The sequence below is a fragment of the Coturnix japonica genome, chromosome 4 (genome assembly GCF_001577835.2).
Source record: "Coturnix japonica isolate 7356 chromosome 4, Coturnix japonica 2.1, whole genome shotgun sequence".
Taxonomy (NCBI): Eukaryota; Metazoa; Chordata; class Aves; order Galliformes; family Phasianidae; genus Coturnix; species Coturnix japonica.
The window spans coordinates 3,401,512-3,415,423 of record NC_029519.1 but is presented as its reverse complement, the minus strand read 5'-3'; the positions used below and the strand labels follow the sequence as shown (position 1 = coordinate 3,415,423).

Sequence of the window (13,912 nt, the reverse complement as noted above, 5' to 3'; positions counted from 1 at the left end):
TTTGTGTCAGGTATATTACAGCTCAGGTTTTTGGTTGTCCTGAGGACATTTTAAGAGTCTGGTTTCATAAAGGCTCTTGAGAAGGAATGTATCTAAAGGCAGGCCCTTTACCAGAGCAAGGTGCCGATGGTACAGTGAGTGAAGCAGGGCTAGTACGGTGGACCAACTGAAGTTTCATCTCGTTAGTGACTTTTTAGCAGTGCGGGCTCAAGGAACTGTCAGCAGGGGACAAGGGATGCAATCAGGCAGCAGGGCTGAGAGGACGCTCTGTGCTTCTGTGGGGATCCAGAATGTTCAGTCTCAGGATCTAGGTTATGCTAGGAGCCTGTGTGGGTCTTTGGAGGACCCCCACCTCTATCTGCAGCTGCTGTGCACAGTAGCATAAGTGAAATCTGAGCTTTCGGCCTCCAGCCAAGGTTACGCAAGGCAGCAGCCATCGTGGATAGGAGTGTGCCTGCTTTGGGCAGGGCGAGAGGGGGGAGCAGGAGCCCTGGGGAGCAGTTTGGGAAAGTCTGAAAGCCAGCAGCTTTGGCAGAAACAGCTAAGCACTCTGCTCTTGAACCTCCCCGTCCTACAGGCTGCTTCTTCCACCTGAAGGCAACCCACTGGAGCAGGGAGCCCTGTGGGCACAGGGTTACCCTGCTGCTGAACCCTGTGAGCGCTCATGCAGGCCCCAGCTTCCAGCTTTGCTGGACTTTGCTGAATCCCATGTGTGTGCTGAGATGGGCTGGGTGGGAGCACACACAGACAGCCGGGGCTGTGGGTATCCCCAGCTGACACCTCAGGCACAGCTCCTGGTGTTCAGGTGCCCACAGGTTCACCCACTCCTTTGGAGAAGGAGCTTCCAAGGGCTGCTGGCTCCTCTGTGCTGCCTGCTGCTCCGCTCCCAGCTCCTGCTCAGCCAGAAGGAGGTATCTCCAGGTCGGAGTGGTCCAGGGCAGCATCCTTCCCCTGCTCCCTGGGTCTGGGGGTGCCCCAGAGCATCCCTTCAGGCTCCACGCAGCTTGGAGAGGCTGCTGAGCTCCCCGCTGCCGCACTGTCCTTCCGGATGCTCTCCCGCCAGTTGTGAGCATTGGATGCACTCGTGTGTTTCTCCCTCTCGGCCTCCTCCCCTTTCCATCCCTTGCACTACCTCGCAAGGAGGGAAATCCATCAACTTCTCTAGAACTAGAGTGGGAAGGAAGCACGCTGGAACTGTGGGGAGAGAGCTTGGGCTGCTAGGCCGCTAACTTGCCCTGCCCTCACCCCGTACCGTGCCGAAACATCCCTGCAACACAGGCGACAAAACATGGTGAAGGGCCGCTGCGTCCGCGGCCTAGCAAGATGGCGACCATGCTGCAGCTGTGCCACAGGCCCCAGCCGTGCAATGCGCCGCCATGGCTGGCCGCCCAGCTGAGAGTTCCCCTGAGTTCCCCTGGTTCCTGGCGGGGACGGGGAGGGGAGGGAAGGGGACGAGCTTCCCAAGGTGGGTGGGAGGGTGCGCTTGCCAAAATGTCCCCACCCAAAGGAACGTGCGCTGGCTGCATCTAACTCCCCAGGGGTGCAAGCTGACGTGGGCTTTTGCTAGCACACCCACCCTCCCCCCCTTTGGAAATTTGGCCTTCAGAGTCTAATACATCATTGTTCTGCTTATAAATGTACTAAGTGTTGAGAATGTTTTGGTTTTTTCCTTAATTATAATTGTAATTGGCTTTTCCCCTTCTCTCTTGTTTATTTTTTTTCCCAACGCTGTCTTGCTTTGCACTGTGATTGCATGCCGCGCCCCGATGTGTCCTTCATGACGATGTCACATGGCTTGTTGCTGTGATTCCTGCCACGCCCCCAAATCCACCACATCTTGCCATGGTTACATAAAAACGCTCCACCCTCCCGTATGTCGCTTCCATGGTTCCCTTCCGAAAGTGCCCATGATGCACGGTGCTACGCCCGCCACTGTGTCTGCAGCAACAACTCCTGCCACAAGTGTTCCCTTCGCTGCAACAGCCACAGCCAACCAGGTTTGCTCCTTTCAATGGCTTTCTTTCACTGTGTGTTCAGATCTGGAGGACCGGGCGAGGGCTCCCAGTCCCGCCCGGCTCGGTGCAGGCTCGGGCAGCGTGTGTCTGGGGATCGGTGAGGGGGCACCGGCTGGAACCGCTGCGGCGGGAGCGTAGGGATGGGCGACTGGCAGGGCACGGCCCCGCAGGTCTGGGCGCTTCGCTGCCTTCTCCAAAGAGCCCCGGAACTGAGAATCCGGGCTGCGAAAGTCCTCTGTTGCACTTAGACCTGCAGCACTTCTGCTTTCAGTCTCAAGCAGAAATACCACCCCGAGCATCCTTCCCTGTGGTATTTTGGCATGTCTTCTCCTGGCTGGAAAGTGGAAGTGGAAACACAGAGCGGCCTCCCCCCATATTGCAAAATTGGACTCGAAAAACAACTCAAAACAATAATAATAAAATAAAACGGGGTTGAGGCGGTGAAGTCTGAAGCTTATTTACACCAGTAACGTCACCCATCCCTACAGAAATGACTCTGGATGTGCAGTACGTGCCGTTGTAGCACTGCCATAAGTGTCCAGGACTTCATGCATGTCTGCCGAGCCATAATTCTCTCCAAAACTTTCCTCCGAAGATACTGAGTTGTGATGGCTGCTTCCGCACCCGTCCCGAACTGTATACGCACAACCTGTCCTAGTGATGCTTCCTGATAATTTGGTGTGCCACAACTTTTTCCACTGAGGCCAGAGAAATGTCAAGTGCTTCCCCCCCCGACTCCCCAAAACAAGTTGTAGCTTTCTTAGCTCTTCGTCACGCTCAGGTTTAGAGCTGTAGCAGAGAAAAAATGGGGTATCGCTTTATTCAGTGATGTTGTTAGCCATGCTGAATGTCAGTGTTATCTCAGGGGGTATCCTGGAGTCTTCTGCCAGTGCAAGGTTATAAAGCTTTCAGAAGTTTTACCCGTGTTAAGTCCTGGGCAGTGTTTTACTGCTTGCAGTAGGTATTGCTGTTCTTTCTCTGAGATGTGTTGTAGTTGTCAGGTAGAGAAGGTCTCACTCATGCTTGCATTGGTCATGAGAAGAAAGCAGAAATTTCTGTGCAGTGTTGCTCTGTGGCTATATGAGTCTGCACAAAGCTATGCTCCTTATGTCTCAGCCAGCTAATTTCAGAGCATTTGTCTTACTTGTAGTCCATGGAGCTAAAATCCCAGTACAATCACCGCACAGTCCACGAGGCATCAGTAGTGATGCAACTATGTCGTACCTAACGTGTGGCAAAATAAAGACAACTTGGGAGTGGATCCTGTTTTATAAGACACTGATGTATTTGCTAACCTGAAACTGAAGACAGAATGAAGAGACGGATCTCAAAGCATTGTTTTAATGTGTTGTGTTCTTTGTTTTCTTTGCTGTAGATATCCCAGTTATCAGTAGATGAACTGAGTAGCAGCATGTTTGTTTCACAGATGTAGAAGTTCCCGATAGAACAGTAAGTTGCTTTTCAGTATTTCTCTTTACAGTGGATTGCTTTGTACAAGGGTGCTGCGTCCCCCAGAAGGGGCTGCTTTGGGCAGTGGGTCTGAGCCCACAGGACCCCGGTGGCTTTGCTCTCTACCAGGTCAACAGCAATTCAGCAGCTGCAGCACAGATACAGACCGGCCCTGTGGCTTACAACGAGCAGCATTTCATTGTGTCTAAAATAGCTGTTTTGCAGTGTTTGTTGCCTCCCTTTCTTGCATCCCCCTGAGTCTGGCGGTTACGTTTGCAAGTTACTCTTGCTCTGCACAGCTCCCAGCAGCCCGCAGGTGCCTCGGGTTCATGCTGTTGCTGGTTAAGTCTGCTCTGGTAATGAGTCAGCTGAAAAGGTGAAACTCATGTTTTGCTGTTAGTGGCGCATTACTTTTCCTGGGGTAAGCAGGACCGGGTCATCCTCAGCTGCTGTGCATCAGCAGGACGGGCTGGGTTTGGGCAGAGATCTGTTAACCACAGTGGGGCATGGCCCATGGCAGTTTTCTTCACAGGTCCACAAGCAGCATAGCCTTCGTGCCACCTGCAGATCCTGGGCTGCTGGGCTCCTCTGTCTGAGAATAATCGAGTTTATCCTTTCCTTTGACTTACAGAGCATTCTGCAGCCTTAGCAGCAGTGTTATTTTTCCATTTATTTTATTTGCAAGTGTTAGCTAAGTCTTGAGAGTGAATCCCTTGAGGGTTTTAGTTTGTCACTTTATTTTTCACCCCAAGAGATGAACGAGCAGTTCAGCCCCTTCAACAAGTAATCACCACGTTTTCCCAACTCAGGCCACATATGCGCAACCCACTTCTTCTTTAGGTCATGTATTACAAGAAAGTACTTAAATGCTGGAAATTAATTTGGCAAGCATTTCTCTAATTATATCTTTAGCAGCTGACAGAAGTCACTCGTGTCGGTGGTGTCCCTTATCACCGGTGACCTAAATAAGCTGTCGTATGTATAAATTGCCTGCTGACTGTGGCCATGGACCCCAGTTAGTCTAGGTGAACGATGAGGGATGTCTGTCAGTGAAAACATTCTGTGCTGTGCAGTGTATTGCTCTCCTAAACAACAGACAGACGTGACACCTGACATGTTCCACGATTTCCATAACACATGCAAAACAGTCTGTTCTACCCGATAAGGAGATCATTTGCATTGGAAGAACCTCATTATTGAACTCCTAGAGATTGATTTCTCTATTTATTTCAGGATTTCTTTTTTTTTTTCTGGATTCTTTTTGCTTCTGTGTGTGTGCTTAAAAACACACACTGACAGTTACTAATGATTTCAGAGTAGGAAAGGAAATTCCATGAAATAGCTTTATTTAGCAAACAGTGAGCACGATACAGTCTGTCTGAGTCAGCCATGCTTTTAAGGACAGTGAAAACCCTTGCCTGAAAGAAATAGGGTCAGACACTTCATATTCAGTTGGATCTCTTGGGGACCAGCCTACTGGGCATGGAGAGTGTCTGTGCCAGACAAGCAGCTTGTTCTTCACCAGGGAGCTGTGACCACATGCCTGACCAGGTGCACTCTGCCAGATGTGCTTGTCCTCTCACCACTGTGCAGCTACAGGACATAGCTCTTTTCTACCAGTCTGTGATTTATCTCCTCCAGTGTCCCTAGAGCTCACAGTCCCACTAGTGACCATTCCCACACAGGAGCCTTTGTGTTTTGATCCCATTTCATGCAGCCACCTGAGCATGTGAAGTTGTGCGTGTGCGCCTGTTTTTTGCCAGATAAGGACCTTACTTGGCGTTCTGAGGTGCCAAAGGGTGAATTCCTGAAGCTGCTGTGAGTGGGAGTTTGGTAATAGAATCTGCTGTGGCAGATGTTTTTCTCCATGGTTGACCAGGTCCTGGTAGCCAGGCTGCCTAGCCTAGCTCTTAGCAGGGAGGATTTTTGCCAGTGCATCCCAAGAGAGGAGATTTACTCCCAGAAGGGGGCCACCTCAGCATAGGGTTTTTGTTGTCTGATTCACCTCTGGCTCTCTGGGATTAGATTTTAATGTGAATATCTTCAGAGCGAACAGGAGGCAGCAGCAGTCAGGGTTTCCTCTGGCCCTCTCATCAGTCATTCTCCACCTGCCATCTTGTCTCACAAATGAGATGGTTGTTCTGCCACCTCCCCATTTCACAAATTGTCTTGTCAGCGTGTGTGAAGCACACTGGAAATGGAAAGCCCAAAGTGCTGATTAAAGAGCATTATTAGCAATTTCACCCTACATCCGAAAATTAAGGGAATAAAACATGTTTCTCTCCAACGACATAATAACAGCAACCTCCAAGGCAGTGCAGTGAGGATGTAGATGCATCTTAGTAGGATGAATGGTACAGAAAAATGTATCTTGACGTCTCACTCTTTGTTTTCTCTTTCCCTTGCAGCAGACCATGTTGAAATTCTGAACCGTACAATTACGGAGCACCAGGACTTCTTGGTGGGAAGCTGCGCATGGCCTTTCTGTATATATCCCCTCTTCCCTTCTATCATTCTTTACCACCTCTACAGTAAGCCTGTTGCAGCCTACATGTTAACCAAAAACTGATCAATGGGAATGTCAAAAAAAAAAAACCAACAAAACAAAAAAAGACCAAAAAAAATCAAAAAAAAAAAAAAGAAAAGGAAAAAAAAAAGCACTATAGAAACAATTAACAAACAGCGCTCTGTTATATGAGATATACAAGTAGAAAATTATAATAGACTTTTATAACACATTACTTTAACACACTTAATCATTTTATGACTACCATCCTGATAAGTGCATCTGCACAGCGGACTGTTGGTTTACTGTATACTATCGATGGATAAATGTTTGTCTTGTTTTTAAAGTGTTATCTTACTGTTTTGTTTACATCATAGTCTATTGATTTGTTTTAAAGTGTACATCATTATCAAGTATACTCAGTACCATTTTTTTTCATTATTGTTATGTCTTAAGTTTTCATATACTGTAGGTTTTATGGAGTTTTGTTTGTTTTTTTACTAAAAATGTTATCGTGGGAAACAGGAATTATGTGCTTGAAAAACACGACGCAGGAATGTTCTGCCCTTTTCTGGATTTTGCTGTTCACGTCAGCTAAAGTTGTTTGTGTTAAAGGCTCCTTTTAATCAGTTCAAATTTGCCTTCGGATACTCTCCGAATTTTTAGTACCAATGATGTGCGAGGCCGGCTGTGATTTCAGCCCAGCTCAGGGTATTTTGTTAAATACATTGAGCTGATTCTGGAAATTGGAGGGGGGGAAAGAAAAAAAAAGAGAGGAAGACCAAAACCCATCTCAGTAAGGGGATAGGAAAGATTTGCTCGGAATTTCTGCAGTTCTGTTGTATGTTGAAGTGCATTCTCAGCTGCAAACGGCGCACAATCTTTCTTGCTGTTCTCATGGTGCAGCGGAAAGCAATAGGTGGATGAGTGAGATGTTGTCCTTTGGGCATTTGCGTTGGAGAGGAACAAATGCCAACTGTTAGCTGCAAACCACGTAGCTGGAATAGGGCCATCGCCACGTGGCCTGGCCCAGGCCGGGTAATACTTTGCTCTCTTCACTGAGCGTGCTGAAACATCTCAGCCTGAAATCCAGTGACCCTTCCTGCAATTTTGTCAGCATGCACCAGTTCTTTAGTCACCGTTGACCATGACTTGGTGATTTTTCCCACTAATTTCTGGCCCTTTAAAGCAAACTCAGCACTAACAAACCAGGAAAAATCCTATTCTATACATAAACACCCATTTTAATGGGGTTCCTAGAGGTTGGTGGATGTGATTTGGCACCTTGTACTTGATGAAGTCCAACTTTTTTTTCACACAACAAGGGCTAGTTCTCAATACCTCCTTGTCATGCGCGTGAATAAAGCAGCTCCCGGCCCACACACCCTGGGCAGCACTGCCTGGCATTGTGCTGCCTTGCTGAACAATCTGGCCACACAGAATACGTTTTAATTTGAGAATGCAGCTAAATCCATCCTGTCATAGCTCTCTACCATCACTGGCATCATGGAAGAGATGGATTTGCTCCATGAACTCCTAAAAGTAGGAAGTGCTAGAGAAAGAGAATGATTTTTTAAAGCCATGGCTTTTAAATGGGCGAGTTGTTAATGTTCTGCTGCCCTGAGCTCACTGTGGTCTTGCGGGGTGCCGAGAGGATTCCATTTTCTTTTCCTTGATGTTGGTTAGAGAATGTCCTTCTGTGGGTGCACTGATAAACATACGTCTGCATGGACCACAAGGGACAAGGAGCAGGCTGGGCACAACAGCCATAGCCCAGGACAGGCTGCAACCACCTGTGTGTGGAGGTATATTCATAGCAGGCACCTTTAAAGGGTCCAGCTCAGAAAGGCCTCGAGCCAGAAGGAATCTTCCCATTCATTTCAGCAGGCTTTGAACCTAACCCCCTAAAAGTGGGGAGAAACCCCTGCAACCCCAACCCTCAGCCATGCACCTCGTGTTTTTTTGCAGTCCCTTGTGTCTGTGGATGTCTCCCAGCCATCAGCATTCGAGAGCAGACAGTGTTGCTTGAAATTAGTGTCTGTCATTTAAACTGGCTACCGCCCACCTGTTCTTTTAACCACTGAGTTTCTGTTTCCCAAAACCATAACATTATTAGTGGAAAAAGTGGATTTGAGTACTTCCTGTTTGAAATTATTTGTGTATCAAAATGGGTTTTGCACAACCTGTGCCAGTGCCTCAACAAAGAACAGAGCTGATCTTCTTAAGCCAGAAAGGATGCATTCAAGCTTGTATGGCTTTATGAGTTAAAGGAGGTTGGAACTTTTTCAGTGCTAAATGGATTTTTGTATATCTTGACACTTTGATGTAACCTCCTCTTTTATTTATCTACTTAAACATCTGGCATAGATGTGCATAGAATGTAAACCTAGAATACAGCTGTTTTCACGTCACATTTAAAGCACTGAAAAAAAAAAAAAAAAGAAAAGCGTTTAAGGATTATTTTTTATTAAAGAGGTCCAATGAGGGATGTTCAGGGTAGTTATATTAGGTGCCACAACAGTTTTTATATTGCTGGCAAATTTAGCGTTAATTTGTAAATGAGTTTAAGGAAAGAAAAGCTTGAAGCACTAAACTTCACCAAATTCAAAACAATCTTGGCACAAATGCCATTTGAGGTAGCACTATTGAAACTAGTTGTGCAATGACTTGCTCTAATTTTCTTCGTTCAAGAAAGAAAATAAAATTAAAAAAAAAAGAAAAAAAGAAGAAAAAAAAAGAAGAAAAACAACGAAAAAAAATCACAACAAAAAAACAGTCGCCAGACTCTAAATTTCCTACATAGACTCTTACAAAGTCACCAAGCTGGGTAGTGACTCTAAACAAATGTCATAAAAGCATGAATATCATCCTTTATTTGACAAGAGATGTATGTAAGTTTGTTTAAATCAATATAATTTTAGTGACATTTTTATAAGCTTCCCACTTTCCATGAACCTCTATTTTTTATTTATCCAAAGTGATTTCTCTTTGTCCATTTCTCTCAGCCTTATGCAAACAATATGCAAGAAATGCTGAAACTTGGATAAAACGGGTCATGCAGAGGGAAAATGAAAGCTGAGATTGATCATTTTCACGCAAAAGGTTGTTAGTAGTTTCAATAAAAGTACTACTACTAAACTGTAACATAAGCAGACAATAAAAGAGGGATTTAAAATAAAATGGATTCATAAAACTATTAAGATTATTTTTGTTAAGTACAGTGTTTTTAGTAATTTGGAACACGATTTCACAATCAATGTTGTTGGCTTTTTGGGTTTCTTTTTTGTTTCTTTTAGTTGCAAGTTTCTAGCTGATGATGTTGTGACTTTGTATTTTTGCCTCGTGATGTCCTAGAAACCATTCCCTCCCAGGGCAGCCGGCGCCGGCCCCGCTCCCGACTGCTCTGCGGTGCTTGGGGTGCTGAGGAGCGGCGGTGCAGGCAGGTTGGCCATGCTCTCAGCAACCCAAAGGCACAGCCACGGAGCTGCTCGTCCTCACTGCGGGCTCCTCCTGGCCCACTGGGCAGCTGGAGCTGCGGGAGCATAGAGGCAGCACCGGAGATGAGTGTGTGCCTGTGGTAGGTGCGGCCGGTGGGACGAGGAGCCACGTTGAGTTGGACGGGATGCCTTCTCCACCTCGTGGGCTCCTTGCTGGCGCTGTAGGGTAGCTCTAGGACATGCAGTGATGGAATAACTGGAGTCCTCGTTGGGTTTTGGTTTCGATCCCTTGTACATTTCACACGCGCGAGAACGGAAGAAGGTGAAATTTATGAGGAAAATCTAATTTCCCATTCCTGTTGAATGGATTTAGTTTGATATTGACCTGATTTTACCACGTGCCTGTTGAAGGCCTTAGAGTATATACTGTATGTTAAAGACTGTAATAACTTTAATAGTTGCTAGCCTAATCCAAATGTAAATATAGCTCCAACACGTTGTTACTGGGCTACAACGCATTAACCCACGCCATGTATCTTCATTTCTTTGCCATTAGCTCATAAGGTTTTTCATTATTGCTTTTTTTTTTTTTTTTTTTTTGATACCTTTAGTGACGAATGAATTTAATTTTGAAGGAGAGTTAGAGAAAGCTTAAAGCTTTTCATGCGTCCGTTCAACCCGTTTGGTTCTCTTCTAAACCAACACTGAAGCATGGTAAGGTATAGAACGCGGTCCATAACTTGTCTGTATAGTTTACAGTTTAAGAACAAAGTTAACTTTGTATGTAACTCCTACAATGATAGATTCATTGTTAACTAATTATATTAAGTTGTTGTTGCTATGGCAACAAAACTACAACATGGCTACCTTTGTATACGTTATTTGTGAGATTTTCACATGTAAATTAAAAGTGATGTGTAACAGTATGAGCTTGTGAAAGGTACAGTTCGATACTGTCAGATAAAGAGATGATTGAATATTTTTAAAATCCCAAAGCCCCATGTGAACGCTGAATCGGTGTCTGTACGTCACTTTTTCAGTCGAGAAGTTTACAACACATGGATTTAGAGTCAGGTTTTATAGCTTGTAGAAAATTGTTGTGTGGCAAGGGTTATTCCACAGTATTTTAACTCTGACAGCACGGCGGGCTGCGTGGGGACGTAGTGATGGTCGTTCCTTCATTTCACACTCACCACCATTGTGGGAATCCCGAATCCATCCCTCTCAGTACTGTAGCTCTGCTTGCAGTTTTCTCTTGGGTTTCCTTTTTTGTTGTTGTTGGGTTTGGTTTGGTTTTATTTTCCCCCTTCCTGAAATTGAACGCTCGCGTGATGATGTTACCATCAGGGCTAAGCGATGGAAACGTGTAACTATTTTAATACTAATTTATATCAGCAAAAAAAAAAAACAACCTGTACATAAGAGAAAGAAAAAGAAAAAAATATTGTGGAATGACCCCGTAACAGTGTTGAAGATACCAATATGCTGCAGTTAAACTGATTCAGTTAGTGTACGAATGTGTGAGACACACCTTTTTTGCACTTATGTACATAGTCCACGAAAGAAATCCTTGGAACTTATTTTGAATATTAAAAAAAAAAATAAAAAAAGTCTGTAATAATACAGGAAAAGTTTGTAAAAGAGATAGGTATTACTAAGGCTTTGAAAAGGAGGAGGTTTTTTTTGCTATAAAACTTATCTGAAAGCATGATGTTGCTTTGCTGTTGTAAAAGCTTTGTAGTTTGCCATAGCTTATTATACAGCAGACTGATACCAGGTCAGCTCCAACCTGCAGCACGGAGAAATGGGAAACAGTGCTTAATGAATTAGTAAGGTCACTAGCAAAGATTTTGTTTTGAATCAGCCTGCATTTTCAAACACACCCGAGGTCGTGTTCCTCATGCTTTGCATTCTCGGTGAATCCTATTGGGACCGGAATGCCGGTGGTGGCACACGCTCATTTTCTTTCCCAGCACCTCATCCTGTTTCTGGCTGGAAGCGTTTTTTTTCTCTGTTGCAGGTGACTATTGTTGCAGTGCTTGAAATCCCAGAGGGAGTTTGAACTGTTGCCCTTTGCTGGGTTTTCTGTGCATATGTGGTTTTGTGTTTTTCTCACTGTTTCAGGGCCAGCCAACAAAAAGGAACGGCTGAGAAGCAGTGGAAGGGTAGGAGTTGTTTCAGATGGGCTTGGAATGACTTTCCCCTCTGTTGCCACTGCTTTAGTGCTCTTCTGAGAGAGTGAGATGGCCTGCTGGTGTGGCAGCAGTGCGTGGTGGAGCTGTGAGCTGGGTGCTGGGCAAGGAAGGCAGCGCTGCTGTGCTGTATGGCAGCATGGTGCCCCTGGCTGGGTGCAGCCCTGCTGCCCTGCCGTGCAAAGGGAGCACAGCCCTGTTCCCAGCCATGGAGGACCTGTGCTCCCAGGAGCTGCTGGCCATGTGCCCCCACCCAGCCCATGCTTCACCTGCTTCTGCAGGGCTGCCAAGCTGTGTGGAGGTAGTGGGAGTCCTGGGCAAAGCCCCGTGCCCATGCAGGACCAGGAGATGCTCTCATATGCAAGCTAGGTTGTCCCTTTGCTCCCTGCATGTTGTTTTCCCAATTGAAATGTTAGCTGCAACAGAGAAAACAGAAGATGAATGATGTAAAATACCCATTCCCTGCATCAGATCGCTGATTCCCAGCAATCTGGGTCCCTGGGCTCTCAGTTCCCTTCCCACTCCTGCTCTGTTGCTTGCAGTGCAATGCTCTGCAGCACTGGGTGAGGTGTTGGGAAGCTGGGAGGCCTGCACTGACCCATTTGTTTTTGCAAACACGCTTCAGATTTGCTCTGATAAAGCTCCTTGTCCCCGGGTCCCTCCCTTGCCCACCCCAGTGCTCTGGGTGCTGCTGCTGGCATCCCAAAGATCACTCCCTTCACGCTGTCCACAAACGTCTCCTGCCAGCCCATAATTCAACACGCGGTTCATTGGAACGCACGCTTTGCTGAATCAGAGCCTTAGCATCATGTGGTCCCAGTGTCTGTAAAGGGGAAGGAAAATCAGTTGTTGTCTCTTTCCATGTAGATTTTAATATGAAATGATCAGCTAATTCTAGCCAGCGTGCTGTTAAAGCTTCCCGTTACTGTCATCAGGTTTTGTAATCGAGCTGCTTCTCATTTCTAGGATTATGGGAATAAAAAAACACAACTATTTTGCACTATGTGAAACGAATCAGAGATAGATAGTAAACTTCTTTTGCTTGGGGATACGAAAACAACCACAACACCACTGCTGAAATCTTTGCTAGTGATCTCTACTGACGTCTCTATATCAAAAATAACTCTATGCCTCTCAGACAAGATGCTTAAACACGCAGAAATAACACAACTGTTAGATAACACAAAGTTCTTTTTTCCAAACACACAACAGAGAGAATTACCTGACACTGAAATACAAGGTTCCAGTTCCTTATTACTGTACACAGATGCTATGTGATAGTGGTGGAAGCCAAATGATTTTGTTGCCATGGCTTTTGTATCCTAGCAGATGAGGGGATGATAAGACCATTCTTAGATTGGGTTATGGGATTTATTGGTTGTTTTGGTTTTCTTTCCTTCTCCAATTAGCTTCCTTTTCATTCTATTTTTTCTGTACCACATGAAGATGAAGCGAAGCTCCCCGTGCTCCCAATCACATCACCTGACAACAGGTCGCTTTCTTCTTCTGTACAAGCAGAGAATTGTACTTCAGGCAGCCACAGAACTCAAACACAGAACCACGAGTGGTTAAGTCCATACAAACACACCGTACTGTGTGAAGTAGATAGCCAAACCAATTCCTTTCATAGGCATTCCTGGTACAACAACGCTAAGAGAAACGTTATCTATCCGTTTAACGGTGTCGTTTAGCGTATATACCAACAACTACAGTTACCCTTGTGGCATTGCAAGAAACAAAGTAGCACCAGGTTCAGACAGGCTAACACAGTGTTTTGGTTCCATAACACGGTAGTTCATTCCCTCAACTGCTACCAACGGTGTATGCTTGGGATTTCCTTTTCTTTTTGCCACGTTATATTGCTGTAGTGCCTGTACGTGCTTTAGAGATGTGCATAATGCTACTCATTTTAGTATGTTACTTCTCTATTGTTATGGTTTTATTTTTATTTTTTTGATCTTTTAATAAAGTGTATAAAATTCTTGGTTATGTTTTTTTGTTTGCTTGTTTTTTGAGGGGTTTTTTTTGTGTTGTTGTTTTGTTTTTTTTTTTAAATTGATCCATATCTACGCATTAATAGGAGTTGAAGGACTTTCCGAGTTCCGATTTATTGGTCCCGACCTTTATAAAGGTTCTGATGTAAAAACAATAACGACTAATGGATTTGATTCGATGTTATACCTGAAAATGTAGAACAACAGAATAAATTCCTTTCCAGAAAAATCCCTTCAGTATTTTGAGTTCTGTAGCCGGTGCCTCCTGGACGCATCGGGCCTGTCCTATTAAAGTTACTCACAGAGCAACAGAGACGTT

At 45.3% G+C, this 13,912-nt stretch overlaps 1 protein-coding gene across 17 annotated transcripts in view; it reads left to right on the top strand.

Annotated features, from left to right (window-relative positions):
• MBNL3 (muscleblind like splicing regulator 3) overlaps positions 1 to 13,588 on the top strand; it is an 86,322-nt gene extending 72,734 nt beyond the window's left edge. For 7 of the 17 annotated variants that reach the window (XM_032444614.1, XM_015860356.1, XM_015860358.2 and 4 more), the window contains one exon: positions 1,903 to 2,168. In XM_032444614.1, coding sequence (XP_032300505.1) covers positions 1,903 to 2,153 — 251 coding nt within the window. In that variant the 3' untranslated portion in view covers positions 2,154 to 2,168. Of the gene's footprint in view, positions 1 to 1,902; positions 3,356 to 3,390; positions 3,465 to 5,872 lie in introns of those variants that run through there. The other 10 variants (XR_001554586.1, XR_004307254.1, XR_001554585.1 and 7 more) reach the window with 4 other exon arrangements.
• Positions 13,589 to 13,912: the final 324 nt, after the last annotated feature.